The sequence below is a fragment of the Myotis davidii genome, unplaced genomic scaffold (genome assembly GCF_000327345.1).
Source record: "Myotis davidii unplaced genomic scaffold, ASM32734v1 scaffold591, whole genome shotgun sequence".
NCBI lineage: Eukaryota > Metazoa > Chordata > Mammalia > Chiroptera > Vespertilionidae > Myotis > Myotis davidii.
In genome coordinates, this window is record NW_006284340.1 from 3051742 (window position 1) to 3068007 (window position 16266).

The 16266-nt window shown below is 47.0% G+C and overlaps 1 protein-coding gene across 5 annotated transcripts in view; it reads left to right on the top strand.

The window, feature by feature from the left end:
• SEC16B (SEC16 homolog B, endoplasmic reticulum export factor) overlaps positions 1–16266 on the top strand; it is a 39843-nt gene that overhangs the window by 10604 nt on the left and 12973 nt on the right. For 4 of the 5 annotated variants that reach the window (XM_015570161.1, XM_006754522.2, XM_015570164.1 and 1 more), the window contains exons 4-14: positions 52–172; positions 720–828; positions 2214–2358; positions 2967–3118; positions 3404–3465; positions 5086–5221; positions 5568–5798; positions 7887–7984; positions 9878–9959; positions 13573–13690; positions 14813–14924. In XM_015570161.1, the coding sequence (XP_015425647.1) occupies positions 52–172; positions 720–828; positions 2214–2358; positions 2967–3118; positions 3404–3465; positions 5086–5221; positions 5568–5798; positions 7887–7984; positions 9878–9959; positions 13573–13690; positions 14813–14924 (1366 nt within the window). Of the gene's footprint in view, positions 1–44; positions 173–719; positions 829–2213; positions 2359–2966; positions 3119–3403; positions 3466–5085; positions 5222–5567; positions 5799–7886; positions 7985–9877; positions 9960–13572; positions 13691–14812; positions 14925–16266 lie in introns of all 5 variants that reach the window. The other variant, XM_015570174.1, reaches the window with a different exon arrangement.

Genomic DNA, 16266 nt, shown 5'->3' on the forward strand with positions numbered 1-16266 from the left:
TTCACAAACAGGAAGTGACCTGCTTTATTTATTTTTTTTCTGAGGGTGCAGTGCCAAGGCAAGCGAGTCCTTATATCCGGCATGAAGACTATCGAGATCAAAAGTACCTCAATGAACATCATCGTGAAAACCAGAAGAGTCCATTTGGAACAAACAGTGAGACCCAGTTCCAGTAAGTGTGAAAGGAGAGGCCAGGTCAACATGATTCAGCCAAACTCAAACTCTGTTAGGAAATCTTATATCGTCTGGTGCTGGGCCCTCATCTTGGGCAGCCTGTCGTCTGCTTCTGTTGTGGGGATGTGGGAGTTGTGTTCTCGGGGATGGAGAATGGGACATCCTTTGGGATCAGGCGAGCAGGGGAGGGAACAGCCTTTTGTATTAATACCTGTCCTGGTGCCCTTGGCCTGGCACCTTTACCCTGGAACCCATGAATCTGACTGCTCTGATTTAAGTTATTCCAGATGTCAGGCAGCAGGGACCACCCTTCTCTGCAGGGTTCGGGGCAGCTTCTAGTAACTGCACTGGGGAGCCCAGGAGCCCCCTTTTCCTGGTATTAACAGATTGAGGTGGTGAATGGAAGGACAGTGCTTCTCCCTGCGGCACACAGGCCGACCTGACACCTGGTCGCACTCGGCAACAGAACCACCTCCAGCAGAGAGCAGCTCAGCCTTGCCGGCTTGCCCAGGACCCCTCTCACCTCTCCTGTCATTTTGCTGCAGATCTCAGAGTGGGAACCCTTATAGAGACAGCCCTGCTTCCAACTCTGGACAGGAGTGGCCTGGGGACCTGCTTCCGGAGAGTGTGCTAAGTGGGGCCCAGAAGAATAAGGTAACTTGAAGTGACATGGGGGCTGGTGGCCTGTGACAGTGCCTCCCAACTACATTGTCAGCAGTGGCAGGCAGGGCCTTGGGGGTGGGTTCTCCAGTGGCCAGCAGACTGAGTGGTCCAATTCTTCCCTCCTTGGCAGAGTGTCCACTCATCCCTCCTCTCTTCCCCATTTTCCTGTTTCAATCTGAAGGGCCTGGGACCCTGATCTGGCCCTTTTGCATTTTTGTCAAATTGACTGAATCAGGAAATGTCACACAGCTCACTCTGAGGTGCTGGGAAACAGAGAAGAGGCTGCCAGCACTTTGATTCACCCAGGAAGTGAGAAGTTGCTGGAATCTTTTAATTCAGGGCTGAAAAGCAGAGCTTGGAGCCTGTCTTGACGTTTAATTTAATTTAATTTTTTTTTACAAAGCATTATTTTAAAATATATATTTATTGATTTCACAGAGGAAAGGAGACTGAGAGAGAGATAGAAACGTCAATGATGAGAGAAAAATCATTGACCGGCTGCCTCCTGCATGCCCCACACTGGGGATGGAGCCTGCAACCCGGGCATGTGCCCTGACCAGGAATCGAACCTTGATCTCCTGGTTCATAGGTCAACACTCAACCACTGAGCCATGCCAGCTGGGCTGTCTTGACATTTTAGGAGACTGTCTTTGTCTTCTAAACTCTTACTGTATATATCACCTGGGCCATAAAATGGAGCTCTCAAATTTTTTAAAAATAAACATTTATTTTGGAAAAAATTTAGGTTTATGGAAAAGATGCAAAGGCACTATGGTGACCAGCTTTTAATTTTTGACAGTCTTGTATAGATTTTGTTTCCCTGATTGGATTTGTATGGTTTTTGAGAACAGTTTCTTCTGCATACCTAATGCTCAGTAGGGCAGGGCACATGCTGTCATGAAAGCAGCCACACACAGACACACTTTACCGCGTACAAAGAGCTTTTGCATCCAGGGTTTTATTTGCATCCTCCCAGGAGGTAAGTTCCATGAATTTTTTGTGGGCCTGTATCCCCAGGGAAAGCATGGTGCCTAGAGCATAGCAGGTGCTCATTAAACAGCTGGGGAATGAACGCATGATTAAGTACGTGAACTATGCAGGGCAGCTATGATTATCTATGTTATAGACGGGGATTCCCAGCTCAGAGAGCCCAAGCCACTTGTCACTAGGTCATAGCGGCTTGGTATTGACAAAGCTAGGATTTGATTCCAGGCCTCCTGGCCCCTCCTGGTGTCAATCGAATCATCCACCCCTATCCTTTCAACAATTTCACATTCACTGTATTTTTATTTGAAAGTTTGGAACACCTGGGAAGACCATCTCTCAGAAACTGTTTCTGATTCTTCCCGTGTGTTGTCGTTGTTTTTCACTTCCAGCCACCACTGCCCCACGAGTCCAACCTTCTCCAGCAGCACGAGTCTGGTCTCAGCTCCAGCGGCTATGAGCTCAGTCAGTACATGGCAGATGCCTCCGAGCCTTATGTCCCCACGGCTTCAACAGTTTGGAGACCAGTGCAGGCTGGTGGGTGCTGAAGTGATCAAAGGAGTTGGTTGAGTCTGACGGGAAGAGGGCTGGAGGGCAAGTTTCTTGGAAAGACACCTTACCCTGGTTTCCAAGAATGGAGCATTGTTCGCCTCATTTGCTTACCTAGGTCTCTTGGGCAGAGAGGCCAACTTGGCTCCATTTCCCACCTTTTCTCTTTACTGGACATTGCATCATAGCAGGTTCTTGGAAGGGAACCCTGCCCCTAGCCATCACCGGGCACGCCTTGGTGCTTTTAAGTAGCAGGTGAAGGAGGTGAGGACTGGAGTCAGTTTGGTAAAGCAAGGGCAGGCCACAGAGCATCATCGTTTTGTCTGGACGTGGCTGACTTGTCTAGTCCCGGCCTCTGTCCATTGCCAAGAGTCTGGGCCTTGTGCGTTATTACCATTTGGACCCACCATAGCATCCTTGCAGTATGCGCTGACATATTCCCAGGGGCTTAAATCTGCTTCTTCTTCTGTAGCCCACCCAGAATCTTATCTGGGTCCCCGGTGGAATTTAGACAGAAATGTGTTTGTGGCATCCCGCTAAGTAAAGAAAAGCAGTGGCAGCCATGCTAACAGTGTCCACCTGTGTCTGTTGGTCAGCGGCTGACTCGGCAGCTGATCCCAAGGCACCCATGAAGTTCTACATCCCCCATGTGCCTGCGAGTTTTGGGCCAGGAGGTCAGCTGGTGTGTGTGTGTCCCAGCTCTCCCAGTGACGGGCAAACGGCCCTTGTTGAACTGCACAGCATGGAGGTAAATAAGAGTCTTTGTCCCCAGAAGGCTCCCTGCTTCCCTTTGCCTGAGCCTGGGCATCTCCTGGAACAGGGGGCTCTTGTGGGGAACTGGGCGGGGAGCTTCTCTGGAAGAAGTGATGCTGGACTTACGTTTTCCCTGAGATGCTATTGGCTCAATTTCAGCCACTGGAGAACTCACTTTCTCCACGAGGCATGAGCTGGACTTTGGGACCACAGCTTCGGGTTCTGATACGGGGCATTGGAAGAGCAATGTCTTGAAGAGCAAATCTAATTTTCGTTCCAGGTTATTCTTAATGATTCTGAGGAACAAGAAGAGATGAGAACTTTCTCAGGACCCCTGATCAGGTAAATTACCGTATGAACAGCTGAGAAAAGGCTTTTGAGACCTACATGGTCTTCCTGCCAAGAATAGGATTTGGGGGGGATTTGTTCATGGCTTCTTTGAAAGAAAATGTCGATCCCCACTGGAATAGAATTTTCTGTGCAACCAGACAGAGCCTAATGTGGCCTGAGCCTTTTTGAGAAGCAATTTAGTAGTTGGAGGTGGGGGGAGAAGAACAATTCATGTGAAGGTTTAAAAACCTGAAATCAGTTCCATTTTGCAGAGGTGACATGGGAGGAGGTTTTAGGGTTCCGTGTTCCTAATAGACATTAGTGGGGAAGTGCAGCACCGCCTGGGACCTCACAGACAAGTGGATCATAGTGGGGGAAAAGGCTTGCTTTTTCTGGAGGGGGAACTTGATCTGCATGAATCCCTGGATGGTGTGCAAGTCTGCCCTCTGCAGGATTGAGCCCAAACTGCTTTTAAATGCCCAGTCCTTTCTGATAAATATTCACAGTGCCTTTTGCTGTGGAGTGTCCTGACTGATGTGAGAACATCTGGGGCCCGGCCTTAGGCATCCGACTAACTAGATATACCATGGCAGACAGGTCATTTAGCTCTCTCTGACCTTAGTTTTCCCTTTAAGAAATGATGTAACACTGGCTCTGCCCACTCCAGGCAGTGGCTGTGAGACACAAGTGAGATTAATGCACATGGAAGCCCTTTAAATAGCAACACCATTATATAAATGTATTCTTTTTTTTAAAAAAAAATATATTTTGTTGATTCTTTACATAGAGGAAGGGAGAGAGATAGAGAGTTAGAAACATCGATGGGAGAGAAACATCGATCAGCCGCCTCCTGCACATCCCCTACTGGGGATGTGCCTGCAACCCAGGCACACGCCCTTGACCAGAATCGAACCTGGGACCCTTCAGTCCGCAGGCCGACGCTCTATCCAGTGAGCCAAACTGGTTTCGGCTATAAATGTATTCTTAACCTGGATCTCCCCCTCTAAGAAAATCCCCATCTAGTATTTTGACAGTTCTTTTAAGTAAAACTTAGTGTGTCTATTTCTTACACTCAGGTATACAGATGTGAGTAGAGCACCGAGTTGGGTATTTTGGACACTAGGATACTGGTCCCAACTGGGTGTTGATTTTATTGAATAGTCTTAAGCAAATAATACTGCTTGTTTATTGAGCACTTAATATATGCTACATAGCTTGCTAATTTCTTTTTTGTATGGAGGTAGATTTTTAAAATTATTCTGATCTTAGGGGGAGAAGCTGAGGCTCAGAGGAGATAAGACAGTTTTGTAAGCTGAGATGTGGCAAGCTAGATTTAAGTCCAGGGTTGTCTGACTCCAAAGAGTGCTCTTGCCTGCTACCCAAGTCAGGTATTTCAGGTCTCCGGGCCTCAGTCTCCTCCTCTGTAAAATGGAGAGAGTATATGTGAGAATCTCTGAAGTTTCTTCCTGTTCCACAAAGAAACAACTGTCCTGTAGCTATAGTCTTGTTATCCCTGCCCTGGTCCTGGCGTGTTGGGGCCACCCAGCACCTTCACACTATGGGAGGAGCCCACGGTCCTGCATGGGGAAGAGTCTGCCCGCTCACCCTCCGCTCCCTGAAATCTCTCCATAGGGAAGACGTCCACAAGGTGGACATCATGACGTTTTGCCAGCAGAAAGCAGCTCAGAGCCGCCAATCCGAGACACCAGGGAGCAGAGATGCAGCTCTGCTATGGCAACTGTTGGTTCTCCTTTGTCGACAGAATGGGGTGAGTATTACCACTCTGATGGGTGGGCAGGAACAGGCTGTATTGAAATGTAAGCCTTCCTGGGATAAGTATGATTTTGCTTAAGACATAATAATAAAAGTTAATAGTAAAGAAGCAACCAGATTGCCAGTTGGCCAGCACTGACCTTCACTTTGCCCTTCTCTAGTGGCCTGGGTTGTGGTGAAGGTGTTGGGTTACTGCACCAGCCAGATGACGCTCCTACGAGAGTGTGCACATTTCTGATAACATTTGTGGCACCTGAGTTTGAGACACAGCAATCCAGTGCTGGCCTCCCCAGGACGCAGGGGATTCTTTCTCTCTCATTATGACCCTCTTTGCCTTGCAGTCCATGGTGGGGTCTGACATTGCGGAGCTGCTGATGCAAGACCGCAAGAAGCTGGAGAAGTACAAGAGGCAGCCCCCGGTGGCCAACCTCATCAACCTGACCGATGACAACTGGCCAGTGCCCAGCTCAGGGACCCCAAACCTGCTCACTGGGGAGATTCCCCCGAGTGTGGAGACACCAGCGCAGATCGTGGAGAAGTTCACTAAGCTGCTCTACTACGGAAGGAAGAAGGCAAGTGCGCCCCCGGCAGGCTTGGTTTACAAAAGTAACCACTGCCTGTCCCCACCACTCAGCCCTCCAATTAGATGAGGAATATATATTCATTTCATAGCACTGGAGTTCAGGAAGGTGCAAAGAAGAAAATGAAAACACTCATAATCCTACCTTTAAAAGGTAACACCAATTATTGTTTTGATATATTTACTTCTAGCATTTTTTCTATGCATATATATTCAAAATAAACTAAAATTATATATACAATTATTTCTTTTTTTTCTACAGTAAATACTCTCATGGTATTAAAATGTACCATTTAAAAAATGGTTGGATAGAGTGGGAGGAGGTAGAAGAGAGTATAAGGAGGATAAATGGTGATGGAAGGAGACTTGACTTGGGGTGGTGAACACACAATAAAATATACAGAGGATGTGTTATAGAAATCTACATCTGACACATATATAATTTTATTAACCAGTGTCACTCCAATAAATTCAATAAAAAATAAAAAAATTTTACATGAGTAAAAAAAAACTGGTTGGACAATATTCCATCATATGAAGGCATCATATTTTATTTACCCAATCCACTATTGTCAACTATGTGGGTTATCTACTCTTTTGTCACCCATTATAAATTATACAATTTGCACACATCACATAAGTCTTTTTAGGATAAATTTCTAGAAGTGAAATTACTGGGTTGAAGGGCCTGCACTTTTTAGAAGTTCTTCACGTACATACTAAATTAGTTTCTGGAAGGTTTGTTTACAAGCTGTACCCCCACCAGCTATATCTGAGGTGTGCCTGCCAATATTGAACACTTTATTTCAGCAAATGAAGTGATGTCTTGCTTATTTTTTTGATATGTAAACCAGACAACATTATTTTTACATTCTTTCTTTACATTGTTATTGAGCTATATTTGATAAATAAAATGGTAAGCTATTTAAAGTGTACATTGCAGTGATTTGATATATGTATACGTTGTGAAAGGATTCCCCCCATCGAGTTACTAGTAAGTGACAAATCCATCACCTCACATATTTACCTATTTTTGTGCCTTGTTTAATTTTGGAGTCAAACTCACATTTTAAAAAAGTCTTAAATTAACTTAAATATTTGAATACATGACTAAAATCAATGTGAATCAATTTTATTTTAAAAAATCAAAAGATAAAAAGAGATATAATGGGGAACTGGTGCCCCCACCTCTTCTGCTCTCCTGTGAAAGCAGCCACAGGTGGCATGTAAATGAGTGGGCGTGGCTGTGCTCCAGTAAAACTTAATGGACATAGACATTTGACTTATATATAATTTTCATGTGTAATGAAATATTGTTCTTTTATTTCCACCCCCGCTCATTTTAAAAAATGTAAAAACGATTCTTAACTTGTGGGTTGAATTTAGCTACATTTTGTTGACCCCTGCTCCTTATACTATAGACATATCTTCCTCATTATGTCTTATGGCTGCACAGGTCTCTGTAGACAAATTATAAGTAATTAAACCCTTATAGATTGACATTTAGATTCTTTCCAGTCTTTTGCAGTTACAAACAATGCCTCAATGACTACCCATTGCCATTTGCCTTGTGTAGATAGTGTAGGTGTGACAAATTTCTAGATGTGGAGGTGTTGGGTCAAAGGGTAGATGGTTTGTAATTTTGGGAGATAATGACAAATCGCCTTGTTAGAGGTTGTACCAGTGTGCTCTACCAGCAATGTGTGAGGTTGGTTGAATCTAGGGGCGCAGAACCCCTGGATATAGAGAGTGACTGTACCATCTTGCTACTTGTTTTATTTTGAGACTCAGTCCTGGGGGGGAGCTGCTTCTCATTTTTGGTGCTCAGGTTCATACAAGTATTGTGTAACTTCTGCTTGCCATAAGGCTAACTGGAAGCTGTGTTTGAGGGGGAGCTAACGAAGCAGCATGATGGATTTTGACAAAGTGGAGGCTGGAGAAAGGGTCAACGGAGAAATACGTGCCAGTTAAAGCCCATTTCCCGTATGAGGCTCTAGGAGTCTTCGTGCTCAGGGGGCAGTGGTACCTAAGCACGGGGGAAGGGGAGCGAGAAACATTGAATGCGATGCTTTGTTTTCAGGAAGCCTTGGAGTGGGCCATGAAGAACCACTTGTGGGGCCACGCTTTGTTCCTGTCCAGCAAGATGGACCCCAGGACTTACAACTGGGTCATGAGTGGGTGAGCGGGGGACTTGCAGTGGAGACCAATGGAGCAGTGTGACGCCTCCCACCACATGCAGGGGACAGTGAGGAGAAATCCAAGAGGCATTGAGAAGCCCCCCACTCCAAACATCTTTCCAGTTTCTGTTTTCTGAGCTGGATGTAGCATTTCTCTTTCCCAGATCCTTCTAATCTGGATGCAGACACAGTCTACCTGCCAAGCTAAATAAAACATTTTAGTAATATTTCCCAGAGTCAGGATTTCCACAGAGTAAATGGGTTTCTATATTGCGGTAGCCTTCTTCCTTGGGGGGGGCTGTTCTAGATAGTTCCATCAGTGAGGGAATACAAATGATCATGTGAGGTTAACGGACAGAGCCTTAGGACTGAGGCTGCTTAGTCTTGCAATGGAGGTATGGGTGCTGAGCAGAAGGTAGGGATACAGGTAGCAGGACCATGAGCTGTGGTAGGAAAGGGGGTGATGGGACTGGGAATTAGATCAGGAAGTCTTCATCTAGGGTGGTGGGAGTTGACAAGACTGAAGGGGTGCGTAAGTTAGAAATCATGCCGGCACACCAAGATCTGGGTGCCAGGTGGACCAGGACAAATGCCCAAACCAGGATGAGATAGGAGTAGAGGTGTGAGTACACAGCCAGCAGTTTGGAATAAAGCAGATGAAACAGCAAAAGAGCATCAGGGTCACTGGAGGTGGTAGGTGTCGGGGTGCTGGGGAAGGTTTCTGAATAGTCCTTGAGGCTCTCGTTGGCCTCCATGGGACAGATCTGTGCCAGGGACCCTCCCAGGAGAAGCAGGCTTGGGTCAGACGGTGAGACGGACGGCAACTCACAATGTTCATCTTCTAGTGTTGGTTCAAGCTGTGAAGCTCGCCTCTTAGTTTCACTTTATTTAAATCGGCCGGGCATCCGGTAGAGCAGAGCGTTAGCTAAGGAGATGGACATTCTAAGTTCAGTCTGTGGCTCAGGCTGTCCCACTCCCGGGAGCCTGTTCTGCACGATGGCCTCCATGGAGTCCCTTTCTGACACCAACCCTCAGGCTTCCCAGGGCCTGGTACCCCCACTGCACCCCGTTCTGTCCAGGGGCTGGCCTGGTGGAAAGCACCAATGCTCCACTGCAACATGTGCTCTGAGCCCCCGAGGCAAGGGCGCTGTTTTAAATAAGTTGTTGCTCTGGGGGTGCTTCTCCGGGTTTTGGAAACCAGTGTCCCATCTCCCCACATAGTAGCGTCCTCTCGGCTGCAGATTTTTGCCTCGGGCCATTAATTTTCCATGGTGCCCGGTGAATTGCGGAAAATCTCTCTTTCTGAGTATGCTTAAATCTCAGCTCAGCTGTGGAGCTTATCACATGGCTGTTAAGCACATCCTTTGGTTTGTCATCATGACCGCTGCTGGTCTCTGTTCTACGCCTCTCTGGTTACTGAAAATGGCTATTCAGTGCTTAGTAAAAGCTACAGACCCAGGCTAGCGGTGGGGTGGGCATGGAGGAGGGCTGCTGCAGTGGGGGGGAGGGGGCTGGGAAGGAGGGACCCCAGGGAAGAGGTGCAGGTTAACTGCTAGGGCTCTCTGGGACCCTTTGAAACATTGGCGGGTCATCTCCATGATGGAGGGAGGCCTACAGAAATGGTTGCCCAAGAGTTAGGGTGTCAGTGCCCATGTGCAGACAATCTCCCCCAACATTGGGACCTGCCTGGGGTGTGTGGTGGAGTGAAGATTCTGTCTCCCACCCCCCTGCCCTCCCCAAAAAGGTGGGCATGACAGCAGAAAAGCAGAGGAACTCTTGTTCCAAAAGAAGCTGCTACACTCAGATAGAAATATATCCGAGGCCTGTGCCTCATGGGCCCTGGGTTGAAGGCTCTCGTGGCTTGGTCACTGCTGATGGTCACCTCTCTCCACAGTTTCACAAGCACACTGGCGCTCAACGACCCGCTGCAGACCCTCTTCCAGCTCATGTCCGGGAGGATCCCACAAGCAGCCACGGTACCCTTTACCACCCCAGCATCCCGAGGGTTTAGGGGGTGGGGCTGCTCTGGAACAGGGGATGGCTTTGAGGACTAAAAATCAAGATAATTGCTTGTTAATCACTTGCCATGTGCTAAGCACTCTGATGGGTATTACGTCATTTAATGCGTAGAGGTAGGGATGACTGTCCTCTAGGCTTCTGTAGGCTACCTTCCTTTTCCTCCATTGCACCTTGATCTTCAAAGCTGGACTCAGAATTTACATGTTGTCTAGAGTTGGATATGGCTCAGGTGACGTCGGAGGCCAGCCGGATGGTTTTTCCCATTTCCAGAGACGAGGTCTTTTTGCTCCAGCTACTCCTTCCTTATCTTTGAAGTCCGGTAATGAGGATACATCTTGGTTGATAGTCTCGGTCAGTTTTTTTTTCCTTGGGATGCAGGACGCTCTTTTACTATGTGAATTCTTAGCTTACAGTTCAGAAAAGTTTTCGTGAATTATATCCTTCAGTGTTTGTTTTGTTCTGTTATTTTGATTTTCTTTTCAGGAACTCCATTTATACACACTTCATATATAGGTGAACTATAGATATGTGAATTGTATACAGGGATGGGCAAAAGTAGGTTTACATTTATGAATATGCAAAACAGTTAATAAAGCTATTGTAATAATCATAGCCTACATGTTTTTTTCTACACGAAACACTGTAAACCTATTTTTGCCCACCCCTGTATATAATTTTCTCTTTAAAAAACTATTATTTGTTTCATTTCTTTTTATTTCTCCTTTAATTTCTACCCTGCACATCCCTGATTGTGTTTTTTATCAGTGTCTTTTAGTTTTTATGTTCTTTTCATTTTGGTCCTCATTTCTTTGGTTTTTCTCCCACTTCCTCCCTGAGCTCTGCAGGTCCCATGTTATCTCCTCCTGTTCCCACCACCTCTTCCCTGAGCGCTCAGAATTGAGCTTTAGGCCCTTGCTTCTCAGAAGTTGTTTCATCCCTTTATTTTACTTAAATTCATGAGAAAATATTTGGTGACAATTCTTTGTTTTATAACATTTTATTTTTTTCTGGTGAATGTGCTTTTGCCCTTCCGTTTATTTTTTGTTACTTCTCGCCCTTTATCTTTGCAGCATGTTTGTGCAGACTCCGTGCTTGTTCCTTTACAGGAGTCGAGTCTTCCCCGGCCCAGTTATTTGTGGGAGGTTTGTGCTGGGAGGGACGAGGGCCCTCTTCCAGGCACCTGGCGCTGCCCGCATCTCCTGGCATTTCCTGTGAATGTCTGTGTGGCCTGCGGGGCTCCTCAGCCAGTGGAGGTGGCTGGGATCCTCTCCCCCTGTGTTCTGCCTGCTTCCCCCTGAATGCACCTCTGTTCACTCGCCATCACTTGGCAGCCTTTGCTTGTATTTTGAGGTTGGCGTTTCTGCCGACACCTAGCTTTGATGAAAATGGACCTCACACTTTTGCTTTTTCTTATTGCTTGTGCACAGCTCCACACAAAGGAAAGGGAAAATATGACTTACGTGCCCCATCATCAAGCCAACTGGTGACACCGGAACACAGAGTCCGCCTCTCAATTCAGCCGAATGCCTGCGCTCTGCAGTGAGATTGCATCATGTCATAAAACGCAGGAAATGATGCAGTCAGTGTATGGCCCCTTGGCTCAGGGCAATGGCAGAGGTAACTACATGTTCCCTACTTTTAGGTGAGAAAACCGAGGAGTCAGAGGTGATGTGGCCGTGCCGTATTTGATCTCAGTGTTGGAGAGTTTCCTGGCCTCACAGCATCCAGCAAAAACTAGACCTTAGTTACTTGTGAGGAGCGGTATAGTGGGGGAAAGGTAAGACCCAAGCACAGGGTAACCTAGCCTCTGCCCCTTCCTGCGGCGTGAACTTGACCCTGTTCCTTAATCTCAGAGCCTCAGCTTCTCATGTTTGTGGGCATTTTGATGCCTAACCAATAGAGTTATTGTGAAAATTAAAGGAGAGAAAATATCTGAACACATCAACCATCATGCTTGATTTATTGAAGTTAGTTAATAAGTATTTGTGCGCTCTCTCTCTCTCTCTCTCTCTCTCTCTCTCTCTCTCTCCATAGAACTATTTTACAGTGACTTTCAAAAATCACTTGTGGAGGAGCCAGAAAAATGACTTCTAAGTTTTTGTTATTTTTAGCAAAGGCTTTTTTTTTTGTTTGTTGGTTGGTTTCTTTAGTTCCAGCAAGAAAGAGCCTGGCTCACATGTGAAGATGGGGATAATAACAGCACCCAAAGCATGGGGTTGCTCCTAGGAGGAATGCTTAGCACAGGGCATGGCTCGTGGTCGGAGTGTAATAAGTGAGAACTGCTATTAGGATTGTGACTCATTATTATCTTCATTCTCATTCACACTGCATTGCCCAGATAAACAGTAACTATAAAATGGAGTCGGCTAAAGCTTCTTTTGTTCCTTGGGATAATTACAAAGACCAAGTAATTGTGAATTGTTTTGACCTCCGCATCTTAGCTATTACTGTCAATCTCCTGCCCCACCCGCTCTATGTAACAGTTGGAAGTTAGGCTGGTCTGCAAAGCACCTCTTTTCTTTGCTGTGTGTGTGTGTGTGTGTGTTTGTTTACACCTACATGTAATTTATAAAGTGAAAACCAAGTGTAAAGCGCTGTGCTGTGTACTTTACCTCACCATCTTATTTTAGTATCAACAGTAACCCTCTTAGGTAGAAATTATGCTCTCCATTAAAGAGAAGAGGAAACAAAGGTTTAATCACATGGAGAAACTTGTTCAAGGTCATACAACTAGTAAGAGGCAGGAGTCCAGTTGAATCCTGGGCCCGTGTTATTTCTTTGACATGATGTTGTTTCTTCATTGATGTTTCCTGCCCTGAAATTCCCCCTCATCCAGGAGAAGGGCGGCCCGGGGCCAGAGGGTAGGAAAAGCACCGTTTGTGTGGGGCTTCATCCTACTTCCACATCTTTGTTTATACTTTACTGCCTCCTGGTGGAGATCTGCTCCTGCATGGTCACCGGAGCGGGAGGGGCACAGCCCTCAACTGGGAATGAATGGGGCTGGGCCGCCTGGCTTGGGTTTTTCATTCTCCAAGTGCAGATGGAAATTAGACTTCATAGGTTGTTGCAAAGATTAAATAAAGTGACGGATGTGAGAGGGCTTTGTAAAACCAGAAAGTATTCGCTCTTTGAAGGCATTAAGGAGCCCAGTGTTCCCCTGACTTCTAACAGGTTAATGTGGACTCTTCTCCTCGTGAGCCCAGGGTGTTTGGTCTTCCTTCTCCCACGGAAGCATCAGGGTTTTATTTTCATGTTGTCCCTAGCTATTGGGGCCTGGGGACACCAGGAAGAAATTTGAAAATTAGTGATTAATAAAGTCGTTTATCTATCTAATCCCCAGGTCTGTCTGTCTGTATGTATATGCATCTGCCTGTCTGCCTATCCATCCTCCTCATGGTTTTGCTTTTTAAAAGGGGAACTTGAAATCAATGAATGGCAGTATTGCAGGCAGTGTGGTGGGTGTGCCCTGAACTCTTCCAAACCAGGACATAGACAACAGCCTCCTTACCCTCCATTCTGGCCAGTGCTACTTTATTGAATAAACCTGCATTTTTTCCCGCTTCTTTTCAGTGTTGTGGGGACAAGCAGTGGGGAGACTGGAGGCCTCACTTGGCTGTGATTCTGTCGAATCAGGGTGGGGACCCGGAGCTGCACCAGCGTGCGATCGTCACCATGGGGGACACCCTGGGTAAGCAGGCGTCGTCGGCACCGTCCTCCTCCTCTCCTCTAGCGTGGCCCCAGGCCCAGCACAACTGTGCTCCAGTTCTTGGGTTCTGTGTAGGGCCCAAGTGTATACCTCAACTTGCCTTTGACCCAGGAGCCTCAGTGTTTTGGGGACAGAAACTTTGGGGAAAGGACCGTCCTTCTGGCTTCTCTGTTTCCCAGAAATTCTGCAGCTGTAGGAGGCTCCTCTCATCAGGGGACCTTCTATCTCTGGTCAGACTCCCCTGAGGATGAGCCAGGACATGGGGCATGTGGCCTCCTGTAGCCGCTAGTCCTGCAGTGACCCAGCTCAACCAGACAGGAAATTCCGTTTGTGCCTGAACCACCTTGGGTAATTGTGGAGTCTTTATTTCTATCCTCTTCCTGTGAATGTGGCCTTATAAACACTTAAGGACTATTGAACATTTCGGATCAGTGGCTCTCAGATTTGGTCAAGGGGCAGGACGTGGAGAAATCATGGTTCTCTCTGTGCAACTCTGTGAAACGTAAAATAGCTTTGTGTAAGGTTGTGCCAACCCAGATGGCAGGTCACTCCACAGCTGGGCACAAAGGGAACCTGACATTTGTTGATTTCTTCTTGCGTGCCAGGTGCCTTGCTGGGTACTTTACCTACTTGAATTAACTCAGTTTTGAGGTAGTAGAACATTTTAAACCTGGGGACAATTTGGTATTAATGTGACTTTTTATGAGCCCCGAGAAAAGGCTGGTATTGTTTGATTTTCGCAGGGACTGCATTAGTGCCCTCAGGAAGCCTGATTTAAAAACTGTCCCTTCCAATGGAACTGTTCCAGCTCAGGTGTAGGCATGTCAACTTGCTTTTCACCCTTAGGAAGGAAGGACAAAAATATTTAGAAGATTCCTAATAAAAAAATCCATTAGGAGGGACGTGAAACAGTGCCTCATTGTGGCTGAAGAAATTATAGTATAATGTCTGAAGCCATAAATGTGGTGGGAGAGGGACTGAGTGGGGTTTGGGGTCTGTGAGGCTTCTCCCTCTGGCCTCTGAGCCACTCTTCACGTCTCCATCCCACCCGTGATGGGTGCCCACGTGGGCGTGTTCATGACTGGGCTTTTCCTCCTCCTGCAGCTGGGAAGGGGCTGGTGGAGGCAGCTCACTTCTGCTACCTCATGGCTCACGTGCCCTTCGGCTACTACACGGTGAAGACGGACCATCTGGCCCTGCTGGGCAGCAGCCACAGGTATGTGATCTTCTGGGGCAAAGGAAACAGGAAGGATGTTTTCTGGGGCATTGCTTTAGCCCTTGGTGGGTTTCATGCCTCCATTTTCTTGTGTGAATTTCAGCTACCACCGGTCCCCTCCTCTGGGGTTGTTTTTTGCACGGGACTGGGCAAGGAGATGCCCAGTGGGTGCCGCCTCACACCACCAGGTGGCCTTTGGTGGGAACGGGTGTCCTTGTGTTGTATTGTGCACCGCTGGCCACGTGGTGGCGCCCTGGGTCCACGACCAGGGACTGTTTCTTATAAAATGTTAATGTGAGCACCTTGCAGCTGTGTTAGGCGGCCCTAGGCAAAACTGGAAAGTGGAAGAAGTTGATGTTTAGCTCCTATACCCCTGACTTGGCGCACAAGCTACTGATTTGGTGCACAAGCTACTCAAAGTTCCACCTTTCACTTGTTCTCTGTTGGCTGTTACATTAGGCTTTTCACATAGGAGGACTTTAATAAGCCCCTAGCCTAGGCAATGAGTAAAAGAACAAAAAGGCCAGTTTGCTCCCTAGCAGTCCTCCACATTCTGGACCTCTTTTCTCCTGCCCTGGTAATAATTAAGGTATCCTGAGCTCTTACCAGGATATTTATTTGTGCCAGTCAATTTATTTGCATTATTGCCTTCCATCATTACAAATGTGCCTTCTAGCAGCGGTTCTCAACCTGTGGGTCGCGACCCCTTTGGCGGTCGAACGACCCTTTCACAGGGGTCGCCTAAGACCATCCTGCGTATCAGATATGTACATTACGATTCATAACAGTAACAACATAACAGTTATGAAGTAGCAACGAAAATAATTCTATGGTTGGGTCACAACATGAGGAACTGTATTTAAAGGGCCAGAAGGTTGAGAACCACTGTTTTTTATCTTCACTCTATAGAGGAGGGAAACCAAGGCACAGAGGGGTTAAGCAACTTGTCTAAGACAGCACAGCTGGTGTGGGGTCAAGTTGGACTTGGAATCCAGACTGTGCTGCGCCAAACTGCCTACAACTGTAGAAACACCCGTCTTGTTGCCTGCTCTCTCAAGGCCCTGGTCTCCGATAGCACATGGTTGGCTTGTCAGAGAAGCCCATCTGTGCCAAACGTGACAGTATGAGTGTGCGGGCTCATCTGTCTCCCTGCTATATTTGTATTATACCAGGAAATGCCGGAGATAGAGTCGTAAACCCAGGGATGGCCCTGGAGACTGGTGAGCTGTTGAGGGAAAGATTTGTGGCACTAGGGCAGCCGTGGGCAAGCTACGGCCCCCGGGCCGGATCCGGCCGGTTTGAAATGAATAAAACTAAAAAAAAAAAAAAACCACGACCCTTT